Genomic DNA, 15,259 nt, shown 5'->3' with positions numbered 1-15,259 from the left:
GCCTGATCTACTGTATCTTAGTGCAAAGTATTGCAGCAGGCCCGGCGTTCGGGCCCGAGTCCACCAGCTGTCTTATCAAGAGAGATAAGGTTTTTGCGTATAATGACTCAAGGTATGTGAGCGATCTGTACAAGGCCACCCCAAAATATTAAGGCGCAGGGCGGGAGGGCACCGGCGTGCTATGAGCTCACCTTTTGTCTTCCTTGTTGTTCAGGTAAAAGTTTAACCACACAGTTTTGATTTTTCTGAGTCCCCATTTCTTAAGGTAAATCGATAAGGTTGTCATGTCCGGCCAAAAGGTCCCCACTCTTCTACTGTTTTTTCTTCCTGCCAAGTAGTCCGTCGCTAGGTCGTCCGCGTAGACGCACTGTGCTTGGACGATATCGTGTTCGCTAGATTTTGGATATAGATGTTGAAAAGAAATGGGATCCAAGACCGATCGATCCTTAAGAAATTCCATTCTTGAAGCGTCCTAGCCTGCTTTGCTGACCAGTGATGAAGTTAAAGCTCAGGATTAAGACAAGCTCTAAGTTTATACGGATCATGTGCCAAGAGCATAAGGAACAGTTTGCAGGGAAGACTGTATTGTGCTCTATCATAGGCCCCTCTAAGGTTTAAAGGTATAGCACCGGCTGTTTGTTCTCGATGTCCAGGGCCTTCAGAAAGCTCATGTAATCAAAAATATGTAAGAGTGATGGCTCTTTATGTATCCTAGTGGCTTGTGAGGCAGCGAGATTGCGACTGAGAGCTCTACTCTAGTTTATTGGGAATTGGTGGTATCGCAAGCAGAAAGACAGAAAGCTACCAAAACTACAAGGCAGGTCACTGAGGTGAGAGTTTCGGGCAAATGTTATCAAAGCTCGAAGCCTTGCCTGGAATTGTTTCAAACATGGCAAACGAAACATTTAAAAACGTACAATGGATTTCTAAAGAATACATATGTAGCCTATGGACCTAATTGTGCAAACGATGTAATATTGTCATTTTACATCATTACACCAAGTTATAACAGTACATAGCCTATATAGTTTTGTCTTATAATAAAGTGGTATGTGGTATAACTAGTTACTAGCTACATGAATTAGATTAGCGAAGTTTTAGTCTGTAGCCGACTTACTGAACGGCACATAGCAGAAGTTTAATTTGTGCCCGTATTTGTTGACATCAAAAGGTATGCAAGTATATATAATATGGCTCCCTTCTACCGAAATATAAACTTAAAAACCGGTTTGCATCACAAGCCAAACTTGCGTATTTAAGCATAAGCTCATGCTTATCATTTGTATGCCGTAAGGCATATTATAGGTGTTACACAGGTTTTGCATGTACTTGTTACGTAAAACGCGGATGTTTAAGCCAGGCTTCTTACGGCGAACCATTTCACCAAAGTCTCTATGTGAGTGTTGGTATATTGAACAGATAAAAGCACACGAATAGGGCACGATATTTGATTAAATAAAAACACAAATCTTTAGTTAGAAAATACCAGATACCAAAGTTCTAAATCACTGCGTCGTTGGTACACGCAACAAGAATAATTAATCAATTAATTTTTAATAAATTAATCAATCAATCAGTTAATCAATATTAAAGCCAATGTAGTAGTAGCAGTGTAGTGTACCAAATGCACACACAACGAAAAGAACAAATCACAATAATACAAAAGTGCAAAACAGCAAATATATACGAACGCAAAAGATGGTCATTAACGAAACTGGCCACTTGAGTATACAGTAAACTAAAAACAAGCAAACAGACCCATCGACCAACGACACAAAATAAATGCGAAAACGATAAAACAAAAGGTGCCGAAATCCAAGCAAGTGCTCGAACACAGATCACACAAGGAGGCAAGAATAAACATACTATAGCAATGAAGCCACATTGCAAGGAGTTTACACAGTAAATGCGGTTAACGTAATGTTAGTTAACGAAGTTTTTGGGCGCTCTTGCAAGCAATACACCAAAGTTCAACACAGCCTCATGCACATGTGAAAGGAAAGGCTATAGCTTGTGTAACACGTACATGTCATAAACATAGGTTTATATTTGAATATGCCACCATTTGCGTCAGAAATCAGTTTTTAAGCTTATATGTAAGTAATGCAGGTGCCATGTTTTACTATTTGATATCACCAAGTATGAGCAACCCGAATTAAATATCTTCTATGTCACTCAACTAGTTTAATAGAGCGGGGTTAAAAATTTACAAAGAGTGTAAACATGTCAAACGACAAAATTGTTTGTTAAGTAAACAAAAAAAGAGTGATACCGCATATGGTTTGTATGTGAAGCTTCAAAGGAAATTGGACTAATCTTAGATGCATGTTCAGTGCGACATGTTCTCAGATCTTTTTAGCACAGTTTGCTGGATATTCTGCTCAGCTTTAAATGTTTGGACCATCTTGGCTTTACTAGCAGTGTCTTTTTATCAATGGTGGAAAAAGCCTCATCCTAATTTTCCTCCTGGTCCGCGAGGACTTCCAATAATTGGTGTACTTCCATGGTTGGGTGGTGATCCACAGAAAGTGTTGTTCGATTGGGGTCAAAAGTACGGACCAGTGATGTCAGTAAGAATGGCAGGTGTAGACACTGTGTTTCTTAATACTTATGATGCCATAAATACGGTAAGTTGTTACACAATTAAATCGTGTTTAAAATTTACTTTCAAGCTAACTCCACGTTTAGTGTTTTGCTTTCAGTTCATTGTTTTCTCTGACTCTCTTTGGTTTAAACAGTAACGGTGAAAAATCGTAACCACAAGCTGTATAACCTATGCACAGCATGAACGTAAAATGTTATTTTAAACTAGCTTTTTTGCTGCAGGCTTTTGTGAAACAAGGTGATATTTTTTCTGGACGTGCAGCATTGAGATTGGTGAGAGATATTTTAGGTAACAATGGCTTGGTTTTGACTGATTACGGTGACAAACAACTCAGTCAGAAACGATTTGCCATGAAAACTTTGAGAAAGTAAGTTTATAAAGTAAACAAACTTTTAATTCATTTGACAAAAAGGAAATATTTTCAATTATGATATATACCAACAAACTCTGATCACCAGACTAGGAATGGGAAAGCCAGAAATGGAAAATATCATCAATGAGGAAATGTGTCACTTTGCAAATTATCTCGAAACCAAAGTCGGAAAACCAATCGACCTCGCGGTAATTGCGTTTTTAGCAGAGTCACAAGTTTCCGTAGTTTCTTACAACATTAAACACCAACTAAAAGTCAGATTAATTTAACTATCTAAAAGAATGTCCAAATGTTTTTTCACAGTTAGGCTATGACAACATGACCGGCAATGTAATTTGCGTTACTGCATTTGGAAGAAGATTTGACTACGATGACCCACAGCTCAAACACATCTTTCAACTTCTACAAAACCAGTAAGCCCTGAACCATTAATTAATTAAGACATGTTTTGTACCATATGACTATGAGTAACAGCAACCTAGGCAACGATTGGCACCAGCTACACTACCCATTGCAGATATATCGCTTTAACTTCCCAAAGAATGTTGCGCTATAATCCAAACTTGAACAACTGTCAAAATAGGTTAATCTGGCATGTTTGGCGCTTACGTCACTCGCACGCTTAAAGCTTTCAGTGATTATTTGTCGTCTCTTTATCTAGGCCTATTCAAGGTTCTCCTAAAGATGATGTCATAATCAGATATTGCGAAGCCTAAAACGACCACAAACACATCCAAATCTACAGATAGCTCACTTATAGAAGTGAATGGAGTGGCAAAAATGTCAAAACACATGTTAAATCGACATGTGGTCTTGCGCGAGGTTTTTGATCTCCTGAGGCGATTAAATGTATTTGTTTCCGGTGGCGAGGCCATAAAAAGAATGAGATTGAAATCATTTTAAACTCAAGTTAACTACATTGCAACTATTCCATCTCTACTTGGTACAGATATGTTGCCGATGAAAGCCTTCTAATACTTTTGTTTCACTTCCACGATTACATTCACTTCATCCCGCCATTTAAAGCAGTGAAAGAACGGTTCACGAAGACTGAACATGCGATTTTAGGTAAGCATCGTATCATACAACGAACACAAAAGGCTCGGCCAACACAGAACAACACTGAAACAAACTTTTTTGGTTACTCCGCCAACAGACGCAATGCAAACAATAATCGACGAACACAAGAAAAACTTCCAACCTGATTGCATCAGAGACTACATCGATGCGTTTCTGTACGAGCAGAAATATGGACAAGAAAAAAAATACTTCACAGTGGGTTTGATATAGTTTTTGTTTTTTTTTCGTTTTATAGTTTTCCGTAAAATTTGCAAAAGTTCATCCAACCAAAATCGAAAAATCGCCTATCACAGGAAACACAGCTACGCGTTACATGTCGAGATTTATTTGAAGCGGGAACTGAGACCACAAGCACTACATTGGCTTGGTTATTTCTGGGACTGTTGAATTATCCGGAGTATCACAAACAGATTGTGGCAGAAGTGGACCAAATTTTAGGTATCTGCTATGCAAAGTTTTTCTATAACCGCTCTGTTAAAAACGAGTTTTATTTACGAATGTAGCATGTTGCACAAATTCACACTTCAACAATCTTCGGAATATATTCTGTCGTGCTCGCTGAGTGAAAGTAGATGTTTTAACTTGCCAATAGTTATATTGATGTTGGTACAGCTGTTATAGGTTTTGAGAAGCTTGAAACCAGCAATAACAATCCAAACAAAACATACAAAGTTAAAACGCATTCCAAACATGTCAGAATTGGTTTTTAATGTATTCGAAATGTGGATTTGTGAGAGGATTTTGTCTCTGTAAACTAACTTTTGTCTCAAAACGATTAAATTTATTTGTTGTGAGTGTTGTGATTTATTTTTCAAAGGAAGCAGTTCCAATCCTACAATGGCACATAGATCAAGCATGCCAGTCACCTGTGCTTTTATACAAGAACTGATGAGATATTGTCCCATTGTGCCGAACTCAGTCGGTCATAAAACGACAAAGGACACAGAATTGTACGGTTTCACTTTACCAAAGGGCACAAATGTGAGTTAACAGCAAAACAAGAAAATAAGCGATTTGAAACTTTCTCACTAAATGAAGGTTTAATAATTTATTTTCTGTTAGGTGATGCCGAATATTTACGCAGCCCACTTCGATCCAAACACTTGGCCAAATCCTCATGAGTTCAACCCAGGTCGTCATATCGACCAGGACGGAAAGTTTCTTTACTCGCCAAAGGTCATTCCTTTCTCGCTCGGATCACGTGCGTGTACCGGTGAACATCTTGCCAGGATGGAAGTATTTTTAGTATTTATTGGAATCTTGAAGAAATTTACCATAAAACCAGGTTCTTCTGATCTTCCGTCAATGATGGAAGGTCATCTTGGTATAGTTTACGGCCCCAAGTCCTATAAAATTATTCTTGGATTTCGCTGAATTGTAAAATAAAGCGTTGTAAAGTGTACATAAGTATACCCTTAGTCTACCATCACTACATAACTGGATGGAATCTATCGCAACATTGAAATCAATTTCACATTTTACCATAAAGCTTATGACGTTCCATAAATAAAAATGTTCATGATTTCGTGTGTAAGACATCGTCATTCGAGTATAGACCAATAGTACAAAGGTATCACGCTCACTAAAATGGAATCAAGATCAATTTCAATATCTTAGAAAAAAACCGAGGCTTGCTTGTTAGGAAAATATAAAACAAGTTTTGCTATTATCTTCGTTTCTTCAGAAGTATTTTTAAACCATTTCTTTAACCGTGCAGCGAGTTGTAGATATGACATCGTTGTATTGGTAGCGCTTAATAGGCCCTTATCAGGGCAATAATAAGCACATAACTTCTGGAAAAGTCGGTTCACTGGATTCAAAACTTCTCGTTGGTATGGATGGATTTCTTTATCAATCTACATTGCTTGAAGAATAACTTATCATATAACGCGCTTTCAGGAAAATAAGCATGGGCGTGGTGTAACTTTAACTGTTGGTTCTAATATTAACCTCACCTATTCTGTCCCATAACATGTGGGGTACTATATAGTACATGCAACTATTGCTCACAAATACCAACACATGTTATAAATATATAATGAGATCGTGAACAGGTTAACAACATGTATAAGTTAGATCGATCTACTGTTACTGAAATGAAACGATATGTCAGCAAATCCACCAGCGTACTGCAAGCTATCTCTGGTGCACTCAGATACTGCTGGCTGCAACTTGCAGTCGGCAATTGGACAACGGAGCAATGTACAAATTATACATGTGGCGTCTACCTATCATAAAAAAGGAATCAAACATTAACCCATATCAAATATTAACCGAACTTAATGAGCAATACTTACGTAGCTATGGTGCGTTGTAAAGCATAAAAAAGATAGGTTCTTATAGAAGTTGTGGTTTCTTTGAAAATGTTGGACTTTCGTAACGAATGACGATTGTTAGAGTCGGAAATAAAAATATGCGTTGTTTTTATGTTGGCAAAGTCGAATTTATGCCGCTGGACAATTTGCGCAAATTTCATTTGCAGACAAGACAGCGCATAAGACAGGACAGCGCAATATTTTTTATTTATGGGAATAGGTACAGTGTCGCGAAAACTATTTTCTTATTGAAGGCACGTGATCATTTCCTGCTTATACCGAATTTCGTCGAGTCAAATTGTGGCGTGTTATAACGTGAATTATTTTACAGTTGATTTTTATAGAAATGCACCATTGCTTCAGGTTCTTTTCGTTAGCAATGCAATGAGTAAGAAACGTGACGGAATGATTTCCGGTCCAGTTCTGCGAATCCTTGCTCGACCTTCTTTAATCCGTCTAACTCGTTATAAGTCGTTGCTGAATTGCATGAGAAAAGTTGGTCGTTGTTGCCCGAGGACCACAGGAGCGCTAAGCTTTCAGTTACCGTCCGCGCGGATAACTAATAAAAAATTTATCAAGGCAAAACCGCTGAAGTCCTCGGAAATATAATCTCAAGTTCGTGTTTAAGCTTTTGGGTTAATTTCCCGTTTTCAGTAAATGTTTTCAGAAATCAAGTCATTCAGGCTACGCATAATATCGTGCAAACCTCGATCTCAAGGTGATGATCGTATTATAAAATCAATAAATATTTTTTGACAAGCCACATATAATCCGTAATGAAATCATCTTTCCTTGCAGAAAACCGCATTTTCACCGTTTTCTTCTGAGCTATACTGCACATTGGCGTATCCACGTGTAACCGCCAGTGTAATTGTGATCTTCTGCACAAGGCAATTGGGCATTTTGCTTTGGAAATTTTGGATTTATGAGGTCTACAATTTTGCTTTGTGGTTATAAAGGCTTTGTCTGGTAATTTATTGTTCTAAAATGTACAAATTTAGCACAATTTGGCTGAACGTTCGAACTGTCTTATAAGGTATTACATTTATCCAAAATCTTCAAACATATCAACATGTAACATAACCCGCTGCTAAGCATGTCAAGGCGTGTTATTTATACGAGAGCAGTTGATGTGCTCAGACGGACGCGTAAACTCGCTTTGCTTTTTCCTCATTTTTGAAATGAAAAAAGCGTATTAACGCAGCGAGTTCAACTCTCTTAATGATGCCACGTACGAAGGTTAGTGTTAGTTCAAACAATATGTGCTAACGCTAAGCTTCTATATTTACCATGTCAACATCAGCTCGCGTAGTCATAAGACCGCATGTACTGGTATATTGATTTAAGGCTCTCTCCTGCACCTTTGCAGTTTGCTCAAATTTAAACTTGAGGATTAAGCTAAGTTGTATTATAAGGGGTAACTGCAAAGATCGTCTACAGTAGGATGTTTACTGAATTTGTAAGTACAGTTTCCCTACAGCTGTACTCAGCCATAAACCTTTGGACAGTGTTGGCTCTGCTCATTGTGGCATTTTATCAATGGTGGAAAAAACCTCATCCTAATTTTCCTCCTGGTCCACGAGGAGTTCCGATTCTCGGTGCACTTCCTTGGTTAACGAATCCACAAGACACGTTTTTGAAATGGGGCCAGAAATACGGCCCAGTCATGTCAGTAAGAATGGCAGGGGTCGACACAGTGTTTCTAAATACTTATGATGCCATAAATACGGTAAGTTGTAAGCTGAAGCTGTTGTTCTACATTAATGAATTTTACTTGGTTAAATTATAACTCTACAGTATTATTACGTTTCTAAATGACAGTAAAACATGGTCTAAGGCTTGGCAGCTTGTTGTAACAAATTTATAGGACTCACATAAAATGGCCAAGATGGTCAAAAAATATTTTGTTTTTGTGCAGGCTTTAGTAAAACACGGAGAGGATTTTTCCGGGAGGCCACCCCTTCGGTTTGTAACAGATGTGATCGGACATAATGGCATAATCTTAACGGACTACGGTGACAGATTTCGACATCAAAGAAAATTTGCATTGCACAGTTTGAAAAAGTGAGTTAAAAAGCCTGGCAAACGTTTTCAGAAGATGCATAAAACTAAGTTATTAGTACTGCTCATATATTCACAAGTTTTTATTACGTTTTTCCTTTCTAAACTAAAGCAATAAGTTCTAAGCACACCTTTCATTACTCTAAATTTCATTGCTAATATACAATAACCAGAAGCAAATTTGCATCATTGTTTTTTATTACAGGCTTGGAATGGGAAAGCAAGAAATGGAAAAGAGTATTAATGAAGAAGTGCATCACTTTGCAAAATATCTGAAGTCTAAACTTGGAAAACCAATTGATTTAAGCGTAGGCTGCAATTATGTAGTTTATCATCAGTTTTTCATTGCTATAACTGGCTTCTAAAATAAATCTATGCCAATCAGTAGAACGTTGTTTTTAGTTGAAATTGGAAACTATGACCAGCAACGTCATCTGCCTAATGGCATTTGGCCAAAGATTCGGCTACGATCACGCTCAATTTAAACAAATTATTCACGTTTTGCACAACATGTAAGTGTAGTGTTGCACTGATGTCGTTTTTTAAATACCGTTTATGAATATGTAGTTGGCCTATACGCTGTAATCAAGCTCAAAATGTAAACAAAATTTCAGTTACAATCCTACGTGTATATTTCTTGTTGACTGAAAAATTAAAGCTTTTGTTGAAATCTGCAGGTACACTGAAGATGAAAGTTTGCTCATGCTCTTGATATATTTCTACGAGTACGTCCACTTTATACCGCCTTTCAAAGGAGCAAAACAGCGATTTTGGAATGCTGAAAAGGCGATTGCTGGTAATGTGACAACAATGTCCAAGCGACAATAGAACTATCTTACCGTATGCTGTGATTACGATACCTGAATGCATTTAGGATACTTTTTAGTACAGTATTTCGCTTCTAGCTTAGGGTTGCCATACCGTCCGGAAAATTCCGGACATGTCCGGAATGTAGGGTTAAATTTTGCGTCCGGGAGGAATTTAAAAAATGCTCAAATGTCCGGAATTTTATGATGGGCGTTTTGGGGGATTAGAATTGCGGGAATAATCCTGTAAATCAGAGGTGTCCAACACGTGGCACGCGACGAGTCTGACCTAGACCCTAGCGGCCTAGCCTAGAGATCAAATCAGAAATAGCCCAATAGCCTAGTGAATTCACGACACTATGTTCAAAAATCCACTCCGGTATACAATGGATAGGCAAAGCATTGCTAGTGTGACGTCATATTGACAGACAATGTGTTCATACCTCATTTTTAAAAACCGCTAGTGGGCACTAAAGAGTGTCCGGATTTTAGGCCACGAAAATATGGTAACCCTATTCTAGCTACCCGGCCTTAATCAAACACATACAAGTTATTTTGGTATCTTTTTCTGTTCAGAAAACAGTTGGCCAGGCATGGTCTTCATAGTTTGTATTTTACAATAATCAGTGAATTGTTTTTGATCATGGTTACATGCTTGACCAGCATATGCCTACGGATTATCTGCAATCTGACAAGCGTCATCTCAATGTTTCGCGTTTTCTCGTTTTTATGCTTTGTACTAATTAAGTGTGGAGGCCAGGCAGGCCATTATGAGCAAGCCAGGCTTATAGTTCGGGCAGGCTTGTTTTTTTCTCTTGTGATTTTACTTCGATCCGATTAACCCTTTGCATGCTGAGAGATTTTTTCGTGAAAAATGTTATTTTTTTAATTAAAATAGTACCGGTTTGGGGTAAGCCGTTATTTGAAATAAAACAATGGCTGGGTAGAAGTCATTTTTCCGTTACGGCAAGATCCTTCTCAAAATAATGTTAATTTAAGCTTATTTTGCCATAAAAAAATGATGATATTTCAGATGTTTGGCAACCAATCATTGACGAACACAAGAAAAACTTTAATCCTGATTGCATTAGAGATTACATCGATGCATTTTTGTACGAGCAAAAATATGGCAAGCAAAAAGAATACTTCACGGTAGGCTTTTTTGAGTGATTTCTGTAACAATTCACGGTAATATAAGCCTGATCTTGTGCAGGATACCCAGTTGAAGGTCGTGGTACGGGATTTATTTCAAGGCGGAACTGAGTCTACTAGCAGCACACTAGCCTGGTTGTATCTGGCTTTATTGAATTATCCTGTTTATCACAAGCAGATTGTAGCGGAAGTGGATACAGTTATAGGTTAGTAAAGCAGAACCAGACTCTGTGGCTGTAACGATACATCAGCTTGTTATGATATGGTGATATATGGTATAATAATTTTCATTTTCGGACTGAGGAAAGCTTTAGCACAACCTAGACCCAGCGATGATTCCTTATTGCTCGAGCACCGGTTACCGAGCTTGCATTTGTGCAAGTTTCTGTTGTCACCCATTTGTATTTGAATTTTTCCCATTTTTTAAATCGTTTGCTACATTTTGAAACTAACCACTAGGTCCAAGGAGGACGTGTCCTTAATGCCTTGCCAAAGGACCTTACGAACGTAGCGCATTTGGGCATTACCCTGGGCCGCATTACAGTGAGCCCAGCGATCTATAACTATCGGATAACGAGCCCACCACATCTTTATAACATTTAATAACTGCGCGATTGGTTAGTGCTTTTTCATTTTCACGCAAATTTGTTTTGTATAGGCAGCAACTCGAGCCCTTCAATGGCTCATAAAAGCGACATGCCAGTCACAAGTGCTTTCATACAAGAAGTGATGAGATATTGCACCATTGTGCCAAACTCTCTCGGTCACAAAACAACAAATACAACTACAGTGTTCGGTTTTACTTTGCCAAAAGGCACACCGGTGAGTCAATAAGAAGGATGAGTTTGACATTGTTTATTTTCAGTAGGTCTATTACTTTTTCTTACATTGCTTGCTTGAAGCCTAAGCTGCAGCAGATTTTTTGAAAGCAGTAGTGGGTCAATTTAACCCGTGGACAATTCAACCCACAGACATTGGTTGGGTCGACCTGGTTTTACAGGTCATTGGTTAAATTGCAGTGGGTTGAATCGACCCGGAACCGTTAAAAGCAGTAGGTATCATAGAGTGTAGCAATATAACTGTGTAGTGAAGTGTTTTTTATTACAATTAATAAATAAATGTTTACACAAGCACTAGCAGCGGCTGGTAAAACAAACGACTACTGGGTCGGCAATCTTACTCTAAAAGTCAATGTTACGATCTCAAAACAATCTGATATTTTGGCAACAGTTAAGCAACATCAGTCTTATTCAAATAGAATCTATTTTCCTATAATCTGGTTATATTTTACTGTTAACATTAGGTGTATTTATTTATACGTCGTTGATCTAAATTCAAGTAATTGGTCGGTGTCTTTTATAGGTAATGCCAAACCTCTATGCAACCCACTTCGATCCAAATACATGGCAAAATCCTCATGAGTTCAACCCAGGTCGTCATATCGACCAGGACGGAAAGTTTGTTTTCTCGCCAAAGATCATTCCTTTTTCTCTGGGAAAACGCGCTTGCCTTGGTGAAAGTCTTGCCAGGATGGAAGTTTTCCTGATGTTTGTTGGGATTTTGCAGAAATTTACAATCACTTCAGGGACTTCCAATCTTCCGTCTTTGACCGAAGGGCGTCTCGGGTTTCTTTACACCACCAAGCCTTACAAGGTCATACTTGAACTTCGTTGAGATTTACACAATTCTGTTTAGCCCAAAATAGTTATTAAAAACAGTATGATTTTCTTTAGTGAATTTTATAAGATTCTGATTTATCGAAAACCAAATAAGTTAAGCCACATTTTCAAAATAAGACTCGTGTTTTGCTTTATAGCTGGTATTTGTTATGGTAGTACTTGAAAGTATTATGCTTAATATTTAGGTTTTAACATAGTGTGCTGTGTATATAATATATAATCTTATGTATAGCCTACTATATATAAACGCCATGCAAATAAAGTTCCTAACGAATATGTTGTTTCTTTTTTTATAAAAAGAGATGCACTTCTTTGAAAATTATCTGAAAACCTACAAGCTAGGAAAATCAGCAGCCTATTTAACCTTGAAGTTATAAAGCAAGAAAATATTATGTCTCTTTTTTTTAGTTTCCAAAACATGCCTAAGACAATTACCTAACCCATCAATGAACAATTTGCAGTGCAATATGTAAACGACAACGGTAACATAAGTGACATAACAGCCGTAGAATGAAAATTTGATTACGAGTATATGAAAACCGTTACATCGGTTATATTGTAAATAATCGATTCGCAAGATATACAGCACAATGATGATCAGCAATAGAGTCGCAGACATAAATATCACAAGGTTCTATATAACCGACGACTGAGATTTTAACGTTACATCTGCCTAATATATTAACCCACAAAACCAATTCTTGTAGAGCATTCTGTTAAAATTGTTTGTAACTTGTCATACAAATTCTTACTTATGACTGTAACGGTAGCCCCGGTGTCAATCAGAGCAAACACTGAACTCTCATTAATGTTTATCTTGGCATACTGTACCTACGCAAGTCCCGATCCACGGTTTAAAGCTGGTGGATTGCTGCGAACTGCATGTGCGCCAGAAGCACGTCAATGGTTTGTTGCACGTTCTCTTTGACAACGTCGAGCGATGTGACTTTTATTTCCAGTGTGTAAAACACTGCAATAAAACATGCACTGAAGCACTTCTCAAACACTGAAGTCTTTTTCTCTCTTTCTGTCTTCATTTCGTTTCGCAGCCAGGAAATTTCGTGTTGAAGTTTGTCAACAGTTCTATTCGGATATATCCTTGTGATCTCCCGTCACAGTCGCCACTTTCGAAGGCATTGTATATGGTTCACGATACCTTAATTGGTACAGCGTTTTCAATAATGTTCTTTTCCGTGGCATAAAACTCCGGTTGCGCATTTTTAGAGTAATTGCATAAGATTTGAGAGGCTTGTTGACGATCTCTCACTCCTCGAACGAGCAGGTTGTACAGAACACTACTACGCATTTCATGCTGGTCGTCGTTTGGATAAGCTATTTTTCCCAACTAGACAATAGCTTCCAGAAAGCTTCTTACGGATTCACAAAACCTTCAATGCGCTGGTAGAGCTATTGCATGGCATGCTTTTGTGAAGATGGTCCCGACGCTGATCTGGTAGTTCGTCGTAACTAAGCTTGTAGAATTTTTTACGACCATCGGTCACGGAGAATCTCATGTCTTCTGGCAAGCTTTGTAGAAACGCATGTTTCTTTGCCGCAACTGCTGTTTTAACACGGTCGCAGAAGGATTCGGACTCTTTCAAAAAAGACGTAAAACTATTACTAAGCTGGTAACGAGGCGGAGAATAAAAAAATTTATCCCTCAGAAAAATTTCTTAAAATCCACTGCATCTAAGAGGTTCTGTCGTGCTCGCCAGAGTTACGTCGTACTCACTTTTAGATATACAGGCATATATTTATTGTTAATATAGTACAGTCATTTTGAAAGTTCTGCTCACACAGCTTATCTCAAGCATAGCTCCAAACACGCGCACCAGAAATATACGATCGTCACCGAAATCATCGCCTCAGTAGCATACACAGCAAGACATTTTTGTCGTTGGGTGGTGTTGAATGTCAGCGTCACCCACTTCATCACACGTCGTCATGCAGATGACGACAAAGAGTTTGTTTATTTGCCAAAAACAAAAATTCCCTTTGGATTCCGTACGTTAAAATGTAGCATACCAGCGGAAGTCTTGCTCGAACAAAGTTTGTTGAATATTTGTTTGAAATCTGCAAAGGTTTATCATCACTGAAATTTAATCTGGTTTAAATGACGGACTTTCGTCTCAAGAAAACTTATAGTTTCAGGTCGCAAAAAATCATGGTTGAAGTTTACAAAATTACTTCAAAAAAAATAACAACATGCCGAGTATAATACAAAATCCATGGGATCTTACATGACTGCATATCTGCGTGAAACCAGAAGGCAATGTCACTCCATTAAGTAATTAAGTTGCATCTGTCGGCTAAATGTGTTCGTAAGTGCAGGCAATGAGTTTGAAATAAATGGAAAAAAGCGAGCCTATTGTTGTATTTTCTTATTACCAAAAAACGTAATCTAGATCATTTTTATCAATGATCTGTAAGATTATATTTTCTATTCAGTTAATTGACCTGCGTTAAAATTGCCAATCTCAAGACTGTAAACATTTCAGCATCAATACCTCGCTTGCATAATGTGCTGTCATGTTTAGTATTTCAATTTAAAGTTTAGTTAATGCATTCGTCTCTTCAGCCGAATGTGGATTAATTGGCGGGGAACATCAATTATCATAAACACTCTTTAATGGCTCTCTCTTTTACTAAACTTTTGTTGATAGGCCTATTAGCTGAAGTATCATCAATTCATCATACAGAAAGTGACGTAAAACTAGACGATAAGGTTAACTTTCATTTAGTTATGAAACCTAGGGGAATATCAATTTTTAGACATAACACGATTTGCGATTCGTTGCACTAGTAAATTTCAAAGTTGGAGTACGTTTCATATAGGCTACTGTATAGGCCTACCGTATCGTACGGATTTTTACTTCTATAACATTTGATGTTACAAGCTTTGCAGAATAGAATCGTTTGCTTATTCTGTATGACTAAGATAATGTTCGTTAGCAAGAAGGCTAACGTGTTCATAATAATTTGGAAGGTATGTCTCGCTCTGGCAGTGCCATTAGAAAATAGAAAAGGTACCTAAAACTGTCTGCTTTCTTAACGTTTTGCATTATGCGAATGCATATAGTAATTGCGGAAAATTACTTTTAAGCATAGCTTTTAAAATGCGATAGAGTTTTTCAAACAAAAGTCTTGAATATTTCAAGAACTTCGTGCTTTAAATGCGCAGGTAACGT

At 37.8% G+C, this 15,259-nt stretch overlaps 2 protein-coding genes across 2 annotated transcripts; both read left to right on the top strand.

The window, feature by feature from the left end:
- Nucleotides 1–351: 351 nt before the first annotated feature.
- Nucleotides 352–5,592, top strand: LOC143466082 (cytochrome P450 2B1-like). The gene is made up of 9 exons (XM_076964689.1): nt 352–2,627; nt 2,827–2,972; nt 3,064–3,166; nt 3,282–3,391; nt 3,928–4,046; nt 4,135–4,253; nt 4,352–4,496; nt 4,876–5,039; nt 5,121–5,592. Exons 1-9 carry the CDS (start codon nt 2,322–2,324, stop codon nt 5,430–5,432), a joined length of 1,524 nt encoding a protein of 507 aa, XP_076820804.1. The 5' UTR covers nt 352–2,321; the 3' UTR covers nt 5,433–5,592.
- A 136-nt stretch (nt 5,593–5,728) lies between these two features.
- Nucleotides 5,729–12,345, top strand: LOC143466088 (cytochrome P450 2J4-like). Its single transcript, XM_076964694.1, has 9 exons — nt 5,729–8,102; nt 8,292–8,437; nt 8,640–8,742; nt 8,837–8,946; nt 9,112–9,230; nt 10,274–10,392; nt 10,454–10,598; nt 11,051–11,214; nt 11,755–12,345. Exons 1-9 carry the CDS (start codon nt 7,818–7,820, stop codon nt 12,064–12,066), a joined length of 1,503 nt encoding a protein of 500 aa, XP_076820809.1. The 5' UTR covers nt 5,729–7,817; the 3' UTR covers nt 12,067–12,345.
- The last annotated feature ends 2,914 nt before the right edge of the window (nt 12,346–15,259 follow it).

This window comes from Clavelina lepadiformis, chromosome 7 (assembly GCF_947623445.1).
Source record: "Clavelina lepadiformis chromosome 7, kaClaLepa1.1, whole genome shotgun sequence".
In the NCBI taxonomy this organism is placed as follows: domain Eukaryota; kingdom Metazoa; phylum Chordata; class Ascidiacea; order Aplousobranchia; family Clavelinidae; genus Clavelina; species Clavelina lepadiformis.
Note: the sequence above shows the minus strand (reverse complement) of the source record. Positions and strands in the feature narration are given on the sequence as shown.

Excerpts from the sequence above, each read along its gene's own strand:
- LOC143466082 (XM_076964689.1), top strand. The coding sequence starts at position 2,322 with ATGCATGTTCAGTGCGACATGTTCTCAGATCTTTTTAGCACAGTTTGC. Across the intron at positions 4,047-4,134 it reads GACTGAACATGCGATTTTAG|ACGCAATGCAAACAATAATC; the intron begins GTAAGCATCGTA and ends CTCCGCCAACAG. Across the intron at positions 4,497-4,875 it reads AGAAGTGGACCAAATTTTAG|GAAGCAGTTCCAATCCTACA; the intron begins GTATCTGCTATG and ends TATTTTTCAAAG.
- LOC143466088 (XM_076964694.1), top strand. The coding sequence starts at position 7,818 with ATGTTTACTGAATTTGTAAGTACAGTTTCCCTACAGCTGTACTCAGCC. Across the intron at positions 8,743-8,836 it reads GAAAACCAATTGATTTAAGC|TTGAAATTGGAAACTATGAC; the intron begins GTAGGCTGCAAT and ends CGTTGTTTTTAG. Across the intron at positions 11,215-11,754 it reads CTTTGCCAAAAGGCACACCG|GTAATGCCAAACCTCTATGC; the intron begins GTGAGTCAATAA and ends TGTCTTTTATAG.